General features: G+C 37.1%; 3 protein-coding genes across 7 annotated transcripts; 1 reads left to right on the top strand and 2 right to left on the bottom strand.

Annotated features, from left to right (window-relative positions):
- Nucleotides 1-1,812: 1,812 nt before the first annotated feature.
- LOC121261131 (histidine-containing phosphotransfer protein 4-like) lies at nucleotides 1,813-8,925 on the top strand. Its single transcript, XM_041163318.1, has 6 exons — nucleotides 1,813-2,143; nucleotides 2,630-2,760; nucleotides 2,850-2,918; nucleotides 3,325-3,396; nucleotides 8,482-8,554; nucleotides 8,655-8,925. Exons 1-6 carry the CDS (start codon nucleotides 2,087-2,089, stop codon nucleotides 8,700-8,702), a joined length of 450 nt encoding a protein of 149 aa, XP_041019252.1. The 5' UTR covers nucleotides 1,813-2,086; the 3' UTR covers nucleotides 8,703-8,925.
- An 856-nt stretch (nucleotides 8,926-9,781) lies between these two features.
- LOC121261130 (nuclear poly(A) polymerase 4) lies at nucleotides 9,782-18,496 on the bottom strand. 5 transcript variants are annotated; one of them, XR_005939832.1, is made up of 12 exons: nucleotides 17,993-18,478; nucleotides 17,818-17,895; nucleotides 15,681-15,788; nucleotides 14,373-14,435; nucleotides 14,125-14,286; nucleotides 13,501-13,614; nucleotides 13,358-13,420; nucleotides 12,904-13,233; nucleotides 12,642-12,806; nucleotides 11,198-12,477; nucleotides 10,149-11,013; nucleotides 9,782-10,056 (listed from the first exon to the last, which is right to left on the bottom strand). XR_005939832.1 is itself a non-coding variant. In XM_041163317.1 (10 exons), the coding sequence occupies exons 1-10, from the start codon at nucleotides 18,116-18,118 to the stop codon at nucleotides 11,749-11,751; spliced, it is 1,938 nt and encodes a 645-aa protein (XP_041019251.1). In that variant the 5' UTR covers nucleotides 18,119-18,496; the 3' UTR covers nucleotides 11,187-11,748. The 5 variants fall into 5 exon arrangements, 1 of the variants encoding a protein (XP_041019251.1); XR_005939831.1 differs by having other exon boundaries at nucleotides 9,782-10,570; nucleotides 10,920-11,013; XR_005939830.1 differs by having other exon boundaries at nucleotides 9,782-10,408; nucleotides 10,920-11,013.
- A 1,325-nt stretch (nucleotides 18,497-19,821) lies between these two features.
- On the bottom strand, nucleotides 19,822-23,281 carry LOC121261129 (early nodulin-93-like). The gene is made up of 5 exons (XM_041163316.1): nucleotides 23,074-23,281; nucleotides 22,016-22,077; nucleotides 20,837-20,912; nucleotides 20,222-20,399; nucleotides 19,822-20,172 (listed from the first exon to the last, which is right to left on the bottom strand). The coding sequence occupies exons 1-4, from the start codon at nucleotides 23,183-23,185 to the stop codon at nucleotides 20,302-20,304; spliced, it is 348 nt and encodes a 115-aa protein (XP_041019250.1). The 5' UTR covers nucleotides 23,186-23,281; the 3' UTR covers nucleotides 19,822-20,172; nucleotides 20,222-20,301.
- Between the last annotated feature and the right edge of the window lie 395 nt (nucleotides 23,282-23,676).

Here is a 23,676-nt window from a genome sequence, read left to right as displayed (position 1 = left end):
CTTGTTTTAAGCCATACAAGGTTTTCTTTAACTTCAGCACTTTATCTTCTTGCCCTTTGACCACATAACCCATAGGTTGCTCTGATACCAGTTTGTTGGAGGAGAAAAACTGATATTCTATTCTAGAGGGAGAGAGGAGAGACTATTTGTGAAATTTTTCTAAGTGAATTACTTCTTAAGTGGCTTGCTTTGTGCCAATGCATACATGGGTATTTATAGGCTTGTAGATTCACCTAGCATTTACTCTAATACATGAACTTCTCTAGTACACAAATACCCAAGTACATGAATATCTCAAATATATGAATCTCTAAATACATAAATCACTTCTTTCAAGATGAATCTAGACTTTAGTTTATGAATATACTAAAAAACAACTTTATTTAAGTTTATCATTCAACACTTTCAACCGTTTGTTAAAATCTGAAGATTGTTTACTTCTATTTATCTAGGAATACTAATTAGACGTTGAGACGCAGAGGTTTCATGAATTTGCTACATCATCAGTTCCTAGTATTAGTATTAATGTAAATACTGCATGTTCTCCCATGCATGGTCAGGAATATATATGGAACTATTTTATTTATACAGGCTAAATCAGCTCTAGCTAGCCGATCTAGTTCATTCATGCAGAACTCATCATGACTTGGGTTTCATTTCCTTTCCAAGGATACGCTGATGATCATGGTGCTCCGTGTGGGATTCTTATCGACACGGGACAGATCGATCGAATAATGGCAAGAGGGATCTTTAATCTCTCCAATACAAGGTGGGGAAAATCACTCTATATTCCCATCCCATTCCACTCGATCGCCCGAATTAAAGTCTTTTGTTTGATCTTTTGCAAATTGGAGTGATCGATGATTCCGTTGGAGTGTGGGGGCAGAAAAATCTCTCCATTATTTCCTGCTCTGATCTTTCTCTTGGAATTGGCAGAGTAAAGGAGAATCCCTTTTGCAACCGTCTTTCTCCTATCATCTTTTCGCGCGGCGAGAATTATAAAGAGATGGATAGAGAGAGAATCCCGCTAAATTAATTAAAGGAACGAGGACCACCGTACATGAAGGACCACCGTACTGCTAATAATTTAAAGGTAGTAAGTACTATATTCTCATTTCGATCACTATTTGCCAGAGATTTTATTTTTTTTGCTTCTTTTGGTCACTTCATGATCACAGCCGCCCTGTATGCAGAGTTCCAAGTTTCCCATCTAGTTTTATTTGCCAGTTCATGAAAGAAATTGATCACTAAGAATCTAGAGCCCTGCATAGGTTGGGAAAGTAACATATATCATTATATAGTAGCTACTATATATGATCTTGTGGGAAATATTTAGAGGTTATAAATCGAATGAATTAGCTGGAACAGCTCAGGAAAATTAAGATGGCAGTAAAGATTGCAAGGACTAATTGATGTGCAGCCTAGCTAGCTCTGTTGAGGGACAGCATGCATGCGATGGAACTTGCTAGTGATTGCCTCTATCTAAGATGCTAATTTGACTTAACATCTACGTACATGCATTCTCTGGCTAGCATGCACATTGTGTTAGTATTTTTTTAATAATTTTATTTTCTTACCGTTGCTTTCCTACTAGTTTTTAGTCCAAATTGGTTTCGTTTGAATATTAATTTTATTATAATTTTTATTATATTATTGTGTATTTCACTTACACGTTGCCATCAGAGGTTGAAACTAGAGATCGGATCAAATCCTTGCGCAGAAAGTTGAAAACTTCATCTCCAAAAAGTTACAAGAACAAGCATGATTACGCGCGCCCTTCATCATGTGGTGCTCACAAATTAGAAGGTTCAGTTATCTTTTTCCTCCGGATTGATGGATTGTAGAATCTTCATGCATATACGTACTTTGGCACCTAATCAAATAAGTGTACGAAAGAATCCATCTTTTACTAGACGCGTACGTACTACGTACCCTCTTGATATTTGTTTGCCTTTCCGATTCCGCGCTTTGCCCGCGGGTGCACTATAAATACTTAGGTCAGACTGCCATATTGCTATATATATCAGTGTTGTACTAAAATAAGCCATCAAAGCTCTCACGTCTCACCACCACTTTACACGAAGAAATGGACAAGAATCCCTTGCAACACCAGCTTGACATGAAGAGGTCCCTCCTCGACCAGGTTCTGCTAGCTCACACTTCTTTGCAATCGCTAGCTAGTAATTATACATACATTCTCACCCAGAAAACGACTATATATGCTTTATTTTTTCTGTTTTCATTTGGCTCCCTTAGGGATTCTTAGTAAACATGAGAAAATGATCTCTTGTTAAAGACCAGGAATGCTTTTCTAAACCATCCACAAAGAATGTGCTGTGATTGATGAGGGAAACAATTCAGTCATATGTTTGAACCACGGCCAGATCAACAGTGTCTTTTGACTCAATGGCACCGAACATCCGTATCTCGGGAGTGAGTTGCGGAAACTAACTAAAATACATCGTCGCGAGTCGCGACTCGTGGATTAACCTAACTTTATGCAATGGCCAGAGAAGTTTAAGAATCCTTTTTTTTTTTGGTCGGGTTTAAGATCATTAATGGCCGGTCAACTAGAAATGGCTGCGTTCTAGCTGATTCTTCAGCTACCAATTGCATAAACATTGTGCAGGGGTACCTTGATGAGCAATTTATTCAGCTTGAGGAGTTGGAAGATGATGACAACCCTAATTTCGTAGAGGAAATGGTGACAACTTTCTATGCTAATTCTGCTAGACTTCTACAAAACATAGAGCAAGCACTGTACGTAGAATAATCTTTTTTCATTATTCTTGTTGTCTTTATTATCAGATCATTTTCATAGACGTTTTTACTTTTTATGATCTATACAGGGGTAGTCGGCCTATTGATTTCACCAAGCTGGATGATTCCATGCACCAATTCAAGGGTAGCAGCTCAAGGTATAATATTACCGCCCGTTGCAGAGACGTTTAAAGCGAATGGATGTCAAAAGTAGGGAAAATGCAGCGAGCCTCACCCACCATATAAATATATATATATATATATATATATATATATATATATATATATATATATTTCAGGCTTTCAGCAGCTCCCAGCATTTGCTGATCAGTATAATTATCACATATTTAAAAGCAAGTGGAACACTTTCGCATGAAATCCCCTTTTAATAATAAGACAGATATCAGATCACTTGATCATCAGTGGAGGATCAAGAAATAGAAATTAGTATCTTGCACTTGATTATCGGTGGATCAAGCGATTTGATTATATATTTACAACTTGATAAAACAAAACGTAACCCATCGAAATTAATGCAGCAGTTGTGGATGGTTTTTGTTGCAGCATAGGAGCCTCGAGAGTGAAGAAAGAATGCACACTATTCATGGAATACTGCGAGGCAGCTAATGCAGAAGGGTAATTTATTTACAGTATTTCCCTATATATATATCTATTACTATTATATAAGTGGCTATCAAACGGTCGCTAAACGGAAATTCTTGTTTTAACTGAGCGGAAAGTCTTATTTTAACGGCTATCAAACGGAATGTGCATTCTCTCGAAGCTTCTCCCCACCCACTCTCTCGCTCTCTCTCAATCCTCTGTATATTCCCCCCGACCTACTCTCTCTCACCCTCGATCCTCCTCAAACTCACTCTGTCCTCACGATTCTTCAATCGTGTCTCTCAAATATCTCAAATCTCCTCTCTACAAACGTTTCCCGTGTTTGGTCTCAAAGAAAATGAAGAAAACTGCAGCTAGGTCAGCCAACGAAGAACACGGTTCTTCACTGAAAAGGTGGAGTTTTTTTATTTTCTTCTTCTGATCTTTTTTTTTTTTATTATTTACGGCAGCCTACTCCACGGGAATATGCTCAAACACTTTCGATTCTTCACATTGTGGTTCTTCCCTCCCTCTCATTCTTCCCCTAGAGCTTCCGATTCTCATAGCTTGTCTCAGTTAAGTCTCCGTTGGCAGCCCCATTCTCCCTGAACAAAACCACTTTTGCACCCTCCAAACCACAAAAGGCAAAGCAAAACCATCAAAACTGCTTCCTTCTATTTTTCTTATTCTATTTTCTAAGTCATCTTTCTTTAATTTAGATCTCCAAGTTGATTTTTTGAAAGATTTTTTTTTTGGTGTTATAGTTTTTTGCCGTTTTAGTGAATGTCTCGGCGTTTTTAGCAAGTTGAGTGCTTCGGTGTTTGTGTTCCTGTTAGATCTGCAACTGGAAAACCATAAAAAGAAGATCACTGTTGGATTGACTCCATTTCGTGTTATCTTTACTTTATCTTTGGGTTTTCAAAGTCTCTACCTTCTATTTTTCTTTCGATCTTTCCGGCTTTCTTTCGCTCTCACTTGTAAAGCCTGAATTTTTCCTTTCGTGTTTTTTGTTTTGTTGAAGAAATCTAAGAAATATCCAATCTTAGTTTACTGTTTGGTATACACTGCTTTAAGTTTCTTTATAAGAAGTGGGAAGATGTGATTCAAGTTTCAAGTTTCTTTTCAAGTGTTTCAAGTTTCAAGTGTGCGAATCCAGTGTTTGGCCCCGCCTGGTTAACTTCGTTTTCTTTTTCTGGTTTGGAACTGGGATCTGCAGAAAGTGAAGATTTAGTCAACGTATGGAGGCAGTGACGGAAGGGAACTAGGTATTTGTTTTCCAGAACAAGTTTTTATTATTATTATTATTATTATTATTATTATTATATATATTTCATTTTCTAGATTTTTTTTGATTATGTCTTATTGAAGGCTTGTTCATGATTGGTTATTGTGTTGTCAATATCTTGTTATATTTTGCGGTAACGTCTTTGCAATCTTATTGGAAAATGAGGTGTTTTTTTTTAAATATATTGGAGAGGAGGTAAAAGGCCGAGAAAACTTAGATACTACCAACGAGGTTTATTTTCTCGATGTTAATTCTCATGAACTTTTACAAGGCATATATAGGTTCAAACAATCACCGAAAGTCGAGATCTGAAACAAAAAACATTAAAGATTGAGCTTGCGACAGGGTGTTTTCATCTAAGACCCAAAAATTTTTAGAATCATTTGTTTTTCGTGAACCTTTTCAATGCAAAGCAAGGTAATTTGTTAACTCAAAGGTGGCCCTCTGAAAGTCTTTGATGCAAGCCAGTTGAATAATTCAAGCCAACCAATTATCCAGTACTATTGTTTTAATAGAATATTTAGTACTAGCAAGTTTTTTGTTGTAATATTGGCGTTTGTAATTGTGAGACTTTAAGGTGTTATTTGTAGATACATAAAGTCGGTCGAGTGCAATAATTATTGTGAAAAATGTAAGACTGCATTTTTTCTATTTTGTTCTGATCTTAAATAAAATGGATGGGATCTATCAGGAGCTTGAAGCGTGACCTGATCCAGTGGGGCATACCTGCCAGAAGAAGGTAAAGCACTTATCTAATACCAAATTTGGTCTCTATTAAGTTTTTCTGTGCATATTATGTTGAATAATCCAACATCTTACTTTGATTTATAAGAGAAAACCGAATCAGAACCAGTGGATTTGGGTTTATAATTTGATACAGGAGAAAGAATACAAAGAAGCTCTTGAGGCTTTCAATGAGAAGAACAAGGAAAAAGTACAACTTATATCCAGGTTAATGGAGGTTAGTATCATAACTTTTTGCTTAAAATAAAAGTATATGAATCATGACACATTGTCACCTGCCCCTAGGACTTTCATTAACACGTTACCTGATTGGAGCATGCTTCTTGGCGCTATCACCACAATCTTCTTGGCTACTGAGAAGCAGTGGATGATACTTGATTGGAAACCTAGGCAGCCTGACATGCTCATTGACCCTTTTGGTCTTGGGAGAATTATTCAGGATGGTTTTGTGTTCCGGTAGAATTTTTCTATTAGATCATATGAAGTAGGTGCCGATCATACAGCTTCTATAGGGACATTGATGAATCATTTGCAGGTACAATTAATTCTTCAAATTTTATACCACTTCTTTAAAAACCAAAATTACATCCTTTAACAGGCCGTTCTGTTTTTCTTGAATAACATGTGTTTGAGATTTTTTTTCATGAGCTATTGCCTTATTCCTCCTGCTTTTGGTTCCAGGAAACAGCCCTTAATCATGTTAAGAGTGCTGGACTTCTTGATGTGCAAAAAGAACCTGATATGGGTGGTTACACGAATGCAGGTGGTGGTAGATCGCTATCCTACTTGGTAAGCCCACCACTTCATGTATATGGTTTGGCTTCTTTATCTGCAGTTGTTTTTTGTCATTTATGTTTATATTTCATTTTTTGTTTATCCATTTTCCATATACGGATTTGATGATTTTATCCTACATTGCTACCATCCCCTGTACTTTGCAGGACTGACTGTGTAACAAAGAATTTGCTCCATGCTTAGCTCTATTTACTTGTTTTTGTACTTAATTGTTCTAAACATTTACTAATTTGTGGGGAGGACACCTATACAGGGTCACAATTTTATATCTAAAAACTAATACACTATTTGTTTCTTTGTGGGACGATTTATTTCTCGAGCCCATTAGTGTAGGGGAAATGTTAGCCCAAGTAGTCATTAGCAAAAGCATATTAAAGGAAGAGAAACAAAATGGGTTCACATTCTGATGTTCCCTGTCTTTAGAAAATTGTATGGGAGAATGGACCAAGTTTGAAGATTTAGGTGAGGTCACTGTGGGAAGTCCTCCTGTAATCAGTAATCAACTGTTATAATAAAAGAAGTCGTGTAGTATTGGCGTGTCTTTGGAGATTGAAGTGTAAAAGGGTTTGAGGAATTGCTTTGTTAGAGAGAGTACTACTCTTAGTTGACAAAACTACTATCCTTGAAAGTCTTTTGCTACAACCTCTCTGAAAAGAAAGCATTCGGATTGGAGACTTGGGTTAGCAATATGGTTAATGACAGAACATCATGATATTCATGTAGGTTTGATATTATATCATTGGGTTTTGGGTACATGGATTGTTTTCAACTATGTATGTGACTGCTGAAATATGAGCCATATATTGCATTTTTTATGGGTAAAGTATGAGCCATGTCGTATTGTAGCATAGAGGTTTTTGCATTTATTTTTTAGTGTGAGATTCTTATTGTTATAGATTCAGTTATTGCTTTCCAATTTTGCACGTGACTATGGAATTTAATTCATGCATTCCATAGTGTTATTAGAGGAAACAGAATGGTGGTTTTATTACTATTTTTTCATTCTCAGGTTTATGAAGTTCTGAAGTTTCTGAATGAGCTCTACCTACTACAGCTAGAGATCAAGATGCTCAACAAGTGTTGGATAAGGAATTCCGTTTTAGTTAATTCCCCCAGTCTTTTGCAAAAATTCGGAATTGATATACTTCCCTTGTTGATCCAGGTTGGTTTTGTGGTATATAGCAGTAAATTGATTTTTTTCCTTATATGGCTTTGTAATGTTGCCTTCACCCCTTGCACAAGTAGTTAATTCTGGTGCAAATTTATATTTTTGCTATGGCTTCCTTTCTATTATCAACAAGTTAGTTTATTTCAGCAAATCTGACATGAATTACTTAAGAATACCAACATTTCAAGGTGAACCAGGCTATCTTGTGTTTACAGTATTAATCCTGATAATATTTCTCTTGAACTGAAGATTTTTTTTTTCTAATCAGCAATTTTTTGGCTGGAGTGTTCACTCAAAAGGATCAGCATGTGCTCTTAGTAGCTCTACATATTGGTGAGATGATCCTGCAAAAGCTTTCTGATATTTTCCTGAGTTCATTTATCAAGGAAGGTGTCCTTTTTGCTATTGATGCATTGTCATTTAAGTAACTATTACGGTTCCTTCTTTCCTTTTATTTGTCTATTTGTTTAATGAAGAAAATAGAAACTATCTATTCAAGACCTAGAAAATAAATATTCTAGAGTGTTGATATTGAAAATCATTTGTCGTATGGTGTCACATGTTTTCATGTGTTATGCTTTGACCCTACTTCAACACAAAAATGTGTGCTTTGAACTCGATATAATTGTCCGAAATGGTTTTTTAGATGGATTGATATTTTTCTTGCTTATGTTGGCATAGATGGATTGCTTTTGTGAAAAATCAAATTTTTTTTTATTAAAAATCTTGTCTCACCTAACTAGGTAAACGTGCTTTGCACGTTGTCCTGACCTAGTATATATATATATATATATATATATATATATATATATATATGAGTCCACAAAAAGATTCCATAAAAGTAAATTCACAAACTCACATTACTTCATATAATACGTTAGATAAATTTTACAATAAAAGTTCCTTCATAATATGATGTACCATATCAAACCACGTCAATTTGTACGTTTACTTTTGTAGAATTTATTTGTGGCTAAAACATTTCTGATCTATAGATATAGTCTGCATGTGATCATGCTTTAATCCATACCTTGCTCTTTTGGATTCAGACAAATTCAGACAATTTGTCGGCCCTTGAAAGGGTTTTTGTATTTCTTAGATTTTACAATTCCATGCATTTTGGCAGATGCATTAGGACTTTCCGAGAAGTCAAACAAGAGCATGCAAGTTTGAAGACGAAGCTGGAAGATTATTTTAAGGTATATATCTGTCATATAATATGTGAGCGTGTTTATTTGTTTATCCTATTTTCTTTGCTCCTACATATGTTTTCTTACGATTGCGTGTACATTAATTTAGTTGGCACGACAAGGTGGACCATCAGCAGGAGGCCAAGCCGGCCGATAATTAAATGGTCATTGGCGATACCTCATATACGTACGGACTCATTCTTCATATATATATATGAACAAAAGCTCATATTATCGAGTAGAACGGAAGAATTTCGCAGAGTTTCCATGTATTAATTAGCAGTATCATTAATTGTGTTTACTGATAAGCTTGCAATCAGCTTAGCTAGTCTTATATATTATGATGTTGATCGGCCTATGCGTCGCTTATGTTTTCCTTCCATTTATATTATGATGTTGATCCACCATGCAGTTAAGTTGTTGACTTTTAATTAATCCAGTGCCTGCAACGTCGTTCTTTTGTTCGTCTATATATAGTGGAGATAAGTCAACATGCATCCAACAACCACAACTTTGTTCATTAATTTTAATCAGTGAAATATGAATATGTTCTTCGGACAAAGAACCCTTCGTGAACTGATAATCCGTTCATATTAAGGACAAGGAAGCTCATGTTGTGAGAGGAAGTTGGCTGTGGCACCAGGGCAAATCAAGTACAAATAATCATATTTTAGGTCTCTCGATCGTTTTACTTTGTTGATGTGATAAAAGTGCATATCAACTCGATCAAGATCGCTTCTAGCCTTTTTAGATGCTTTCAAGTTTCTTTCACACAACTTTGCTTTTCTTTCTTTCTTGTATGCCGGCCCGCTCAAGTACCCTCCAAATTCTTGTAGCACAGTTCATTGGAATCATAAGGTCCAAATTCCAGAGTCGAAGAGAAGCAATTTTAGCTTGGGTCTTCGCTCACAACTCAAACTTTGCACTCGTGAAGTTTTCTTTCCCACATTAATGGTTAAGAATTGAAAAATATGTCCCAAGTTTAAAGGAGACTCGGCTTAAATTGTTACCATTACGAAGAGAGAACCTCGGTTCATGAATCGCTTATTTTGGACATTATGCTTAGTTTGTAATTTGCCCGATTGGATTAGATGTCAGAGCACATAAAAAAGACTGGTATGCATCAAAGAGGTCGACGTTAACAGCTAAAAGTACCTGTAACTCCGGCTCGCATGGTAACATCTACTTCCATGACGCACAATTTGGGTTGAGAATGAGAGAGAGATGGCAAGAGAATGAACTAAAAGGTTTGAGATCTATTACGGGCAGTAAAGCCTACACAACCTACAACAGTCGATGGAGAGTTACAAAACCTAGAGGGAGAGAGAGAGAGAGAGAGAGAGAGAGAGAGAGAGAGCAAACACCCCTACAACTTATTCTTTTGTCCTTTTGAAGAAACATTTGGCCCTAGTTAAATGGAAACCAGTCTTCAAAGCACCAGCAGACACCGGACGATGTACAATAATACCCTTCTGCGGTGCTCTCAGCTTCAACGATGTTTAGCAGCACATCTTGTAAGACCATTGCACTCAGCTCACAAGATGGCACACAATGTGCACCTGGAAAAACCATGATGAAAGCCAGCAATGGATGTGCCACTTACCAATATGCTGGCTCTCTCCTTTCATAGAAGCGACTCTCTGTTTCAAGTATGTGGTCACCTCCCGAGCATTATTAAGTACAAGTGACTTGAGACTTAAATCTGTCAGACGAGCCATATACAGAAAAAGCACGGTATAAAGATACAATGATTTTCATAAAAAAACTGAAGTTGAAAAAAACATGCCTTATCACTGGCTCTTGCATAGATTCTGCCCAAGCCCATCTTCCGAATTTACAACATTCCTGAGTGCAATAGTCCAACTATAGAAGACAACCAGCAGTAAAAGAAGTTAGGCTCCCAAGATATATTAGAAACGAGAAACAGGGAGAAACAGGGGGAGTCATGTATCTGAGCCCTAGACAGTACACATAGTTAGGTTCTATTCACAGTAACTGGAAGCATAATGTATGGTGGTACAGGACCTGCCACCATGTATGCACTAGTTAGGAGACTGTCCGTTCAATTTATCATTATCCAATAATTGTAGAAATAAAAACCAATGAAATTCCATTAAAAAATAACAAGCATATAAAGGAGAACGAAACAAAAACCTATAAATAAGCTTGCTACCTCACAATGGCTCGGCCAGATAGAGATGAATGGAATAGCGGGGAAAAAAATCCATATAAAAGAGAATGAATTTGGAACCTACAAACAGTTTTGCTCTCTCTAACAATGACCGGACCAGAAGGTAGACAAAAGGAGGGATTTTTTTCTTGGGAGAGAGCAAAAGAGTAAATCAATAAAGATCAGAAAGGTTAGATTCAGAACCTCCATATCTTCAGAAAAGCCTTTTTGAAATACTCCACTTGCATTGAAACACCTTTTTTCCCAAAGCAAATAAGGATCTCCCGCACACATCACCCTGTAAAGTCACTGACACTCACTTATCTCCAGAACTTCCAATTTTATGCATTGCCATCCTGTACAATGACTAAAACTCACCACAAAACCGAAGTGTGATTTTTTTGCCTCTTTTGGGTTGGGGGGGGGGGGGGGGGGGGTGTTGGTGCAACTAAATAAAATAATTTCAGAAAGTTTTTCAGAACCTCCACAAGCCTTTTTAAAATACGCCACCCGAATTAAAAAACCCATTTCCAAAAAGCAAATCAGGATCTGTCGCACATACATCGCCCTGCAAAGATCCTGTACATGCATCTCCAGAACTTCCAATTTTCACATGGCCATCCTGTGGCCATCCAGAACGAGGCCTAAAAGTCACTCTGAAACTGAGCTTCTGAATATTTCACTCAGTTGAATACACTTTCAGCATTTTCTTTTCCCGTTGTTTGATTATATGGTTTGACTATTTCTTGATCAGTATCTTCAGCCCAATTCAGCAGTTTCCTAAAAGTTCCAGTCCATACTCTCCACGTAAGCTATCCCAACTCTGTCCCTGTTCAATCCAATTTGACATGTTTTACCAAATATAGCATTTAGGTACTTCAGATTAAGCAAGCCAGTCCTTCCTTGGAGAAGGTTTTCTCCACCGCTTCAGTTACATGCAAACTACCCCAACTTTGTCCCCGTTCAGTCCAATCTGACAAGTTTCCCCAACAGAACTAGCTACTTCATATGAAGTGGACGACTCCTTCCTGAGTTAAGTTTTCTCCACTGCTTCAGTTAGCATTGCCTCATTTATAACTTCTGGCAAATTCTTACTCACAAAAGTTTGCTCAGTTAAGTTGACAGGGTCACCAATACCAGTTTCATCATTCTCTATATGATTTTGTACTATACCCTGTTCACTCCCTAACTGTCCATCAAATAACCTAATTTTAGATTTGCTATCGACATCCCCAGTTGCTACACACTCTAATCCAACCCCTTCACCAAAGCTGACCCGAGATAATCCACCAGTCCTAGAAACAGACTCCAGCAGTCCCGTGCTAATAGAAACTCGCTTATCTGGTTTATCCGGCCTCACATCCACCATTCCAGGATCACTTTTCCTCTTGAGAGGCCTTTCAGTAGAGCCAGGCCAGCACCCCACAGCATCTTCACAAGTTTTTTCAGCCTGCCGGCTTACGTGCCTTGACAATCGAGAACGTTTATAACCATCAGGGAAAACAAAAGCAGGAAGCTGCTTTCGACGGACATGAGAAACAAAAATATCCATTCCTGGTTTCCAAAACATGTACATATTGATCTCTTGCCTAAACTCATCAACTGTTGCACGTATATCAAACTGCTGGCCTTCTTGACCTCTAACTCCCTCTTTCCTCTGCAAGCCCATGAAGAAAGCACAATGAGAACATGGCTTTGACGTGTCTACATATTCATTCGGAAAAGGATGGCACTGCAGCATCCCATTTGTATCCCTCTCTATCTGCATAGTGAAACGGAAACCTTTAGTAGTAAAATAAATTATACCTCCTATCTCAAGCATGTAAAATATTTACTGACTATAAAGAATGCATAACAAAATCATAGCCTTAAATGCAATGAAGTTTTAGTCCTGCATTCTAAGTATGTCTAGAAGACAAATTTAACCTTCAGGGTAAGCTGTCTAAGTCGAGACTCCACCCATCCCTTCCAAGCAAGCAGATCATCAGAATCAGCCGCAATTATATCCACTTGTAAATAATTTCTATATGCCTCAAAAAATAGATAGGGCTCAAATAGTGCACTCCATTGGCCTTTGCTCAGCTCAATCTCCTGTCGATGGAAAAAATCACAGAGGCCGGGGTTTAGTAATCAAATAAGGTAACCTATATGGAATAGAGAGGAGAAGATGGCGGGAATAAGTCCAAACCTCACAGATGCTATGACCATGGTGGAACTGCTCCACCATAACACGAAGAGTACTTGCTGAGACATTGTAGCTAGAATTCATACAAGGGTAGGAAGGAGTTATTATTGGCATGTGATGAAGCCGGTCCCTAGGGTTTTTGCGAGGATGCCATACTGGAAACCCAAGTTCATTCTCTTCTATTGGGCATAACATCACAGGATTTGGCCAACGCCATTGTGTATAAACTCTGAAGAATCGAGAAACCAGCATACTAGGAATTGCATTGGGGTAAAGCTGACATACCCGAGCGACCAAAAGGGCCCAATTTACACCACCGAGGAATCCAGTAACCTAAACAAAACAAAAACAAAAACCATGATACAAAAGGAAAACGCTCTTTGATCAGTAAACACAGCAACATGATACAAAAGGAAAATGCTGGGCAATGAAAAACACACAAATATAACAATCTTACATTGGAATAAACACCTCGTATTTTAGCCCAAAACTTCAAACATCTGAGTGTCATGCGGAAGTGCTACAATTGCATACAGGATTAAATGACCATGAAATCAATAATCGGTAGTATAACCAGGGTGAGATAAAAAGATAGTTCACCTCAACATTTGGAACAAGTTTAAGAATTTGGTCTGCAACCCTGCAGCCATTAAGGCTTCGAACAGTTGGCTCATCAACATTGTACAGAACAGACCCAGGTGAGATGTCCAGGTCCTGTTGATAAGTTAGTCCCAGAACAATGACGATATGAAACAAACACATGCAATGATATGAAACAAACACGTGTAACAAATATGCATACTTTTATCCCAAAATCTCAATTGCGAAAAGATTGCAGTGCAAAATGACATGTCCGTAAGCAGCAAATTCATCAAGCCTTGAGTGAAGTTAGAGAAAAAGGTTACAACCTTAGTATAGAAGAAGCATTTTAGACCAAATTAACATCTCATATCGAAACGTGAATATAATCACATAAAATTTCCTTCAACAATCAATATTATTGTTATCACATCCAACTGAAGTTCGGCAAGTGACTACCAGAACTCTGGAAGACCCAGCTTGCTGAAGAAACAACGTAACAGCATATCATTTATACAAAGCTGTCTTTTAAAAATGCTCATGAAGCATGAAGAGGGAAAATTAATAAACAAGACCGTACTTTCGTGTGTGTGAGAGAGAGAGAGACTAACAGAATACAAGCTCAAAACCGCACTCCAAACTTACTTCTGGAACAACCAAAAGAGATATACTTGCATAGAGAAGATCAATTGATATCCCTAGAAATTTGAATTTCATTACTGGGACATGAGCATCTGGAACTGGCTGAAGCTCGGTAACTTCTTCCATTTCAGCCAGAATATTATGCAAAACCATAAAAAAATCTTCCTGGGAAAAGAAATTTATATGTTAGATGACGCTTAATTGTTCATGGACTCAATTACACTGAACAGCAAGGATCATGCTTGACTCACATCTCGATTAACATAAGATGGCCCAACACACAATGCGTCGATGTCAGACCCAGGCCCATGTACCTGTCAATACAGTAATGTGCTGCTACATGATACTCAAAAAAGTAGTAGTTTCACTCAAAGGACATCTGAAGTATATATACACACAAATGCATACACATGAGTATATCTCTGTATGCTCTGAGAGAGAGAGAGAGAGAGAGAGAGAGAGAGAGAGGAGTTACAACAGAAAAATGGTAAGAATCTAAAGATATTAATACTGCTCATACAGTTTTTGGATGCACCAGATCCAACGGCAGGCAAAGAGCTGAAGCAAGACAAAATCAGGACAGCAGCAGTTTCCATACAGTACAACTAGCTGTTTTAGTTAAATGTGAAACTTAATGTGAGAATGATAATACCATCATCGTCATCATCATCTCCATCATTGCCACCTCCAGCATCTCCATTCTTAAACTATGAGAATCAAACCAGCTAAGGACTATAAAATAAGGAACCAGCTAAAGACCAGAAAATATGCTTGATTATTAACACACAGGAGCAGCCAAGTTGTTCATTTTTTTTTTTTTTTTTTTTTTTTTTTTTTTTTTTTTTTTTTTTTTATGTCGGGGAACCTCTCCAAGGCAAGGCCCTTTGGACTCACCCCTGTTGAGTAAACTCCGGTCCCATGCACCGCACCCTCAGAAGTTTCCTTCTACGGAATTGGTTAAATCGCAGGCTTTTCACCAGGAGGTGCGGCCCCAAAGGATTGTTTGCACCCATAAGGTGTTGAACCTTGGACCTTGAAGGGAGTGATACCCTAAGACCAAGGCCTTCACCACTACGTCCAACCCCTTGGGGTTCCAAGTTGTTCAATTTTTAATAAGAAAGGACCATGCGCTTCAAATAATCACCATAAACGACTCTCTACCTAACACAAACTCATATCTTTCCTCCAAATTAATCTGGAAACTATTGCCAGAAATCTTTGTTGCCACTGATATGGCGGGGCACTTCATAATTGAATTCGGTTCTCCCCATCCGAAGCATATCACAACTATGATGCAAGCTACCAATAAAAGAGAGTACAACATTCTGGCAGGTAAATGATTCTTATTCCTGCACTGAAGATGATCCAAGTTGATCCTTCAGCAAAAAACTTGAAAATAAATGTAAAAGATTCTGCATGCAAACCCCACATGATTAATACACTTTATTATCCCTATTGCCATTGGTGAGGTTAGACCAAAAATACCTTGGAGAAGAACATAACAAAGCAGAAGCAATTGCTCGCATCATAAAAGGGGCATAATGAAAACTTATACTAACCCCCAGTCGATAGGAACCAAAAGTAAGAATGACAGCATTTGCGTCCTCCACCATCTGATCTGTGTAGCCCCTCTGGTGGGTTAATTGCTTGACCCAACCTTTTACAATCTACAATAAAGGTTTTGTTAGCAAAATAGAAATGCATCTCACAGAAAGACGGAAGAATGCAGATTATAAAACAAGCTAAAATGCCAATGAAGATTGTGGAAAAATAGAGATTAACCAAAATTCCAGATTAAAGAGGTTGTAAAACTCTCTAGAATACTTATAATTTTTTATTTTTCAAATAGCTTCCGTCAAATACACTCATAAAACAGGCAGGTAATTTCAACCAATATTACACTCTTCCTATAAAGTAAGAATGGCTCATTATAAAATTAATGAAGCCAAAAAAAAATGATAAACTATGCCAAGGCAAGCTAGTATAATATATAATGAAATATTCACTAAGAAGCATCTAAAATTATAGAAAACACAGAAATGGAGATTACAATACAAACAGTAATACATAGTATAAACTAGGGCTGTACAAGAAACCGTAAAACCGAACGGGACCAACTCAGACCGGCCGCCGGAGCTCGGAACCGGCATAGAACCGGTCAGCTGGCGGTTGAATTTGGCCAAAACCAATGTTCAGCTATTCGGTCCCGGTTTGAGCCAGACCGGACCGCTGCACCTACTAATACTTGAAATTTTTTTTTTTTAAAATTATACATATATGAAACGACGCCGTTTCATGAGTGAAACAACGTCGTTCTGGGACTTAATGTTTGAAAAAAATATAAAGGAAACGGCCCCTCCAGGGTTTAAACACACGCACTCACCCTTCTTCTTCCTCATTTCTTTCTTCCCCTTTCTGATTTCACATGAGTTCATAGCGCCTCTCTCTCTCTCTCTCAAATCGCACCTCGCGGCTCTTGTCGTCATCTATCTCAAATTGCAGCCACATTCGTCGCCACCGAAGACGCCAACAAACCAACCGGAGTTACGCCAAGACTGATGTAGACGGTTTTCTCCCCCTTCACCAGCCGGTTTCGGTTGAGATTCATACCATTTCAAGATATCGGAGTTGTTTTCGGTTTTGGGCCGAAACCAAAACCGAACCTTTAGTTTTCACCCCTAGTATAAACATATAAGCTACAGCCTATCGACATTAGTTGGTAGACTCCAAAACCCGAACCACCAACACCACAAAATGTTTGAATACTCAAGCAAATTAGAGATTCTGTAATATACTCCTTTCCCAACGTTGCCCTTCAGAACCTAACTGCCAATCAAGTGAGCTTTATGCATGTCCAGTACCGTCAACGCCACATGAAAGTTGAATCCACCAAGGATTGAATACAATTAGTTCTGTTATCGTGTCTCTACCATCATTATCATCGGTAATTTCCATTAATCTGTTCAATTGAATATCAAGTCTGTTTGATATAAAATGAACTAGGGTCCAGCTCATTGACAAGAATAAAAGGAAGAGATAAGACTCAGAAGAGATAAAGTCAAAAGAGATTGATTGGCATACAAAAAGATGAAAATGACATAAAGCAAATAGGACTCAGCTACTCCAAAGAAGGAAGAAGACCTCTATAAAGGAGGGAACCAATACAATGTAGGATAGAGATCTACACTCTCTTGGGACCTCTATAAAGAAGACCTCTACATAGCATCTTCTTTAACCTCTACTCAACCCTATTTTTTGCATTTATCCAGAGTCCCGTGAAACCATGAGAAACTGTAAAATCACCAAACATGGTGGATTTCGGCCTCAAACAACCGGCAAATGTAGGTTTTTATGTCAAACCACGTAAATCTCTATGTATCTCTTTATTTACATTTTAGGTGCTTTATTTATTACTTATTATTTTATTTATGGATGAGCATCCGAGTACCAGATCAATGTGAAAGCCATAATCAAGGGCCATTCGACCATTTTGTTGGACTCTGGCCCTGCCCCGAAAATTGCATCAACAAAGTCCGAAGACTTTAATCACACAGCAAGCAAATGTTAATATTCTTTACTATAAAACATCATGTGCATATCTTCGAACTGTATCTGATATGCATATCGAATGCAAACATATAGACACAACTTTTCTCAAGAGGCAGTCAACAATATCAAAAAAGTAAAAATAACTACCTCATCAATGCGGTCCAGAACCTCTTTTCTCCTCGAAGCTTCTTCCTCACTCTCATATAGCCCCGAATCAATCAAGAACTACGAACAATATAGTAGTTAATATAATGTGGATATAAAGCAGCGAACCGAGAGAGAGAGAGAGAGAGAGAGATAAAAATAAACAAATTTGTGATACCTTTTCCAATTCCATATTGCGGTGACGATCAGCCTCGGTGGGCCCTGCAAGAGAGATTGGCTTTGTGATACCGTACTTCCTCGCCGGCTGTGGCGAAGAACCGTTGGGACTTTCAGAACCCACCATTTTCTGAATCAACAAAGAAAAACCCCACGCCAAAACAAGCGAACCAAAGATTGCTATGAATCCAAAAGTTCTGGTCGCGGAGATCGAGCCTATTCAACAAATCACATCGCAGATCGTACTTAGGTTGAAGGTAGAAGAGCGAAATCGGGATAAGAACGATCGAGGCAATGAAGAGGGGGGGAATGTAGTGTAGAGTGCGGAGGAGTTAGAACCAGGAAAAGATCAAAACCCTAGCTCTTCGAGGAAGGAGAGGTTTGCCGGTCAAACACGGAATAATAATATTAGAGAGATCTGAGTGGATTGTTGACGGAAATTAGAAAGCTTGGTGATAGAGACAGCTGGTGTGCCAAAGAAAGATCCACTACTACTGACGAAGTTGCTGTTCTGTCAAACATTAGCCCGCGTGCAGTCATAAAACTGATATATTAATAATTAATTAACAATACATGATAAAATATTTTAATTATTTATAGAAATATGATAATTAAAAAAAATGATAGGAATCCCGTTTATTTTTCTGTTTCCAATTTTTTTATTTTTTTTGAGTTTTTTTATGTAGTGATTAAAAAATTATTATTTAATAATATTGTAAATTTTTTATTTTTTAAAAAATGTTACAAAAAGGATGTAAAAAGTGTGATATTCACAATATTATTAAATAATATTTTTTAATCACTACATAAAAAAACTCAAAAAAATTAAGAAAATGTGAACAGGAAAATGAACTGAAATCGGGATTTCTAACATTACTCTTAAAAAAATAAATGTTATATATTAATTATTATTTACTTTCATATTTTATATTTATAATTTTTTTATAAGATGTAAGATGTTTTTCATATGATGTAAGGATATTTTTAATAAGGTGTAAAGTGGTAAATAATGATCGATGAAAAGAATTTTTTATTAAAAAATATATTTTTTGACTTAATGGAGGAGATTGGTGAGAATTATTTAGCTTAAAAATGTTTAGATAAATTGCACCGACTCTCAAAATTCAAATAAAATACTAATTTTTTTTCAGGTACAGACAAGGAAACTGATTGATGGTTTTTATTAGGAAGGAAACCGATGTATAGGTATTTTTCTGCATTTTATCCAAAATTTGGGCAAAAGCTATAAAACTCGGTTCAGTTGAATGTTTTGCATTATGTTTTTAGCGAATGGCAGGGCTCTTAAAGAGGTTGTGTCGAGGGGCATGAACCATGAACTGTCTAACTCCACTTACTACATTGACATTATAATAGTCAGTGTATTTCTAAGTTGGATTCCCTAACTCGGTAAATATTTCTTATCGTACTTCTCCTCGTCACGATCCGAGATTCGAGTCTGTCCAAAGTTCTTGACGTGACACTCATTTAGAAATCGGGGAATGATAGCATGACCAACTTAAAAAGAAAAAAAAAGGGTAATAATATAATCAAGCACAAAAGAAACATGATGGGAGCTATAATAATATAATTTATCCAAAGTCTCTTGGCACGTAAAAAACACATCTTGGACAACTTCCATCGTGACACATTCCGGGCTACTTGCTGTTTGTTCTTGTTTTTTGGAAGTACTTGCTCTTTTGTTCTGGAGTAGCTTGTCTTGCCTAAGCCTTGCCAACCATAAACAGAAAATTTACTTCATTTTTTCTTTACTCTTGGCATCGATTATTCAGAATCAAGAATCTTACAAATTCAAGTAATAAACGGCATCGATTATTCAAAATTCAAGAATCTTACAAATTTTGTAAATTTAATTCAAGATATAACAGGAATTCTGTTGCTAAAAGTACACCCAATAACTCCCATTTGAACTCTAGAAGGAACAAATCAGGGATACACATTCAGCATTCAGTTATATTTAACAATGGGCCATGTCTTCTTACCCATTATTTTGATTCCAAAAAGCTAGTTGACTAAAAAAGTACACAGCAAAATGGCAATCTCGGTCCGATTTTACAACTCTTGTAATGCAAGATTAAATTGACAGGGTAATCCCATATAGAACTCAGATAGGGAGTCATGAACAGCTACTGAAATGTAGTAACTATTAACCGTCACGCTCAGTAAATTAAGAAAAACGAAAACGAAACAAAACAAAAGGGGTACATCTTACCAAGCTGCAGCACGACGTGCAATATGGAACATTAGGTTAACTGGTTATGGACATACACCATAACTTCAAACTGCACAGCATCATCTCTGGTGTCTCAAGGCGTCTTCAAGCCGGGAATTTCTTCTTGCACACTCCAAAATCGTTTTATCAGCAGTGATGAAGTATGCAGCAATTGATGCTGTTCACCAAAACAGGTGTGGCACATTTAGTTACAAGTACATTAGCACAACAAAATATAAAAATCTGAGGAAAACTTGAGAGCATTTTTCTTGGTTTGGGGGGGGGGGGGGGGGGGGGGGGGGACGTGCTGTGTGCATCCGTGTGCGAGAGAGAGAGAGAGAGAGAGAGAGAGTAAACTGCTTTTCTTTAAACTTATTTAGAATATGGATGTTTACAATACATAGACAAGAAAAACTCAATTTCATTCATAAGAAAATTTACTTATAAAACTCTCTCCGTGGTTGCCAAATAGGCAATAACTAAAATTCTATGTGCAAACGCACAATAATAATTTACTAATACCATGATGTTGTAAGAAACCGTGAAAAATAAATTGTATGTTAAACACCATAAACATCACTTTCACAAATTGAGTTCTTAAAGCTATGTTCATACCGGCAGATATAATGAGTGCCTGAGCAGTATAATTGAGGTTTCTCTTTGCCCAAGGAATCACGCGAACAGCAACCAACTAAGGACATGAACGAAGAAACATCGGGAAAATAAAATAAAATAGAAGAAGATGAAGAAGGAGAAAGAAATAAATAAAGAAAGAATTATCTGCATGTGAGGAACAGGATGGAATATGTATGAAGTAAACAGGAACCAACATAAATCATTCCATTGAGATTTAACAGAAAATTCTCGGCATGTGAAATCAAGAACATACTCATCAGATGTTCTCAGCATGTGCACGTCTTTGAAATCAACCACATTTTTATAATTAATGCCATCACTACTATCACCGTTATCAAAATTATAATAAATCAAAATCCATCCTCATTACTTTCTTTAAAATAATTGATAATTATTTATTAAAATTGCATGATAAGTAGATAAAAATAACAGTTAATGTACAGTTGGTCTGTTATGAACTTCAATTAGTTTCCCAAACTTCAATTAGTTCCCACAATACACCTATTATCTACAGCTAATGTAGCCACATGCCAAAGAGTTTATTTGTCATCTTGAACATCATCTCAGTCCTTTGCACTCCAAAGACAATTCCTAGTTCCCTTTTATTTTTGTCTTTATTTTTGTAGTGGTTGAACCTTACCAGGTCTCATGCTCATCAATCCAAAAAATTGTGCCCACGTCCCTCTTAGTTTTTGAAGTAGCCAGTTTGTGCTAATTCAATGAGATTCCAATTAATTCAATTAAGATAGCATGCTTCATGGTGAAGCCTGTTAATACCTAAATCCATGGCACCTTGGGTCTTCAAGTCAATACTAATGAAGTAAATGCCCAACAAACAAGGTAGGTTCGCCTTTTAAAAAGAGGCCAGGCAGAAAATTGGAGTATAGATTATATCCGGCGCAAGGTTAGGAAGTTAATGAAAGCACCAAAGTTGCTCTTGCCAATTGATAGTAAAACATTCTCTGGTGGGAATCATTTAGTACATGCTAAAGAGTTTGATTCACTCCTCCCAGCCGATAAAGGTGTGCCAGGTTACCTCATTTTCCAATTATGGCCTCTCAAAACAAGGTACATACTAAATTAGCAACAAAGAAATATTCTAGCAAAATATTTCTAATAAAGAGTCCCAAAAAGAGTTAAAGCATGAATGCAGCATACCGTAGGCACAGCACTGGCAACACATGCAATAGAAGCTGCCCTGAATCCGGCACGAACACCTTCTGCGTATGCATATATATGCTAAGTGATGTAAATCATATACCAATATTAAAAAAAAAAAAGAAAAAAAGAGAGGATAATATGTGCGTGAACGTATATAATGGCGTACGTGATTGCAGAATAAAAGTGAAAAGATAGAGAAAGAAATTGACATTAGGGATTTCAAAGTTCTCATTAATTGGGATCCAAGAAAAGAGATATTCCATCCATCAAAACTTAGATGCAGCTAACTTGATTTTTCTTACAGACAAACAAACAGTCAAAAGAACGCACACGCATGCCACAGGCCTCACGCATTTCCAACTTGAAATCACAGGCCAATGAGGGGAAATTGACCCTCTTTAACTGATGTTGCGAAAACTTATGATGAACATGCAAGTAAAAACTAAATAACATTTATTTTAACATAATTACCTCAACTTAACCAATCAACTGTATCAAACTTGCCAAAGGCCTTGGCCTGATTGGCATAACCTCAGCATCCAAAATGGAGGTTTGGAATTCCAAACTCCTCCCCCAAATAAAAAAAAAAAACTGTATCGAATTTATTTTATGGACTCTTGACTTTTTCTCGAAATTATCAGGTTCCAAAATATAAAAAACAAGGTAATAAAAAAACCACGATTCTTTTTCGGTTACAAACTTTTTCCAAGCAACCAACCAGATGATAAAGACAATTCCACGCATCCGGCTTCAGAATTTATGAGCTTCAGAATCTCGATTCCTTTGAATAAAGAACAAATCAGACTATGACCGGAATCAAAAGGAGAATATAAGATAACCAAACAAGACGATGCCGAGTTTCTTTTTCGACCATCTTTCAGCAAGCAAGCCGAGTATTTTGGGGAGAGAGACAGAGAGATGACCCTCTTAATCAACAATGAAACAATTAATCAAATCATTGGCGCAACAACCAGACAAAGCATAGACCTCATTCAATGCTATCAATTTTCCCTAATTTTCTTCCTGAACTAAGAAAAGAAAAGCTAAGTCCGAACCATTTGTGCAATTTCTGGCGTTCAAGATCTTCTGCTCTTCAACAGGAGAAGCAATCATGAATCCGTTTCTTTTATTCACCCATACGTCCCTCACTTCCAATGGGATTCCCATTGCTCCGTGCCCGCCGTTCTTCAGACTTCACAGGAAATTAGAGAGGGTGGGGGAGAGAGTCGTGTTGTCATTGTAATTCGCGACCCATTTTTTAAAGGAAATAATTGTTGAAGTTTTAAGGCTAGCAAGTGGCAAATTGCCAAGGTAGAAAAACTTAATAATTCACATAAAAATAATTTTTTACTATCTATCTAAACCTCCACTTAAAGTATTGTCAGTTGTCTAAATTTACTTTGATTTATGCATAATTGGTAAATAAGTACCATCATCCAACACTTGCAAGAGGTGATCAGACAAAACTCAAACCGGAACCCCAGCATATTCCACCCCAAGATGGAAGTGTTGGGTTTGTAAAGTCTAGTTTATTCTTATATAGGCTCAATTTGATGACCCAATCTGACATGGACACGTCACAAGTTTTTTGTAGGATTTTAATGAGACTTTACAATGTATTTATCACTGATGAAGATAATAAAATTCTTTGTAATTTT

Source organism: Juglans microcarpa x Juglans regia, chromosome 4D, assembly GCF_004785595.1.
Source record: "Juglans microcarpa x Juglans regia isolate MS1-56 chromosome 4D, Jm3101_v1.0, whole genome shotgun sequence".
Lineage (NCBI taxonomy): Eukaryota > Viridiplantae > Streptophyta > Magnoliopsida > Fagales > Juglandaceae > Juglans > Juglans microcarpa x Juglans regia.
This window is presented reverse-complemented; position numbering and strand designations above follow the sequence as displayed.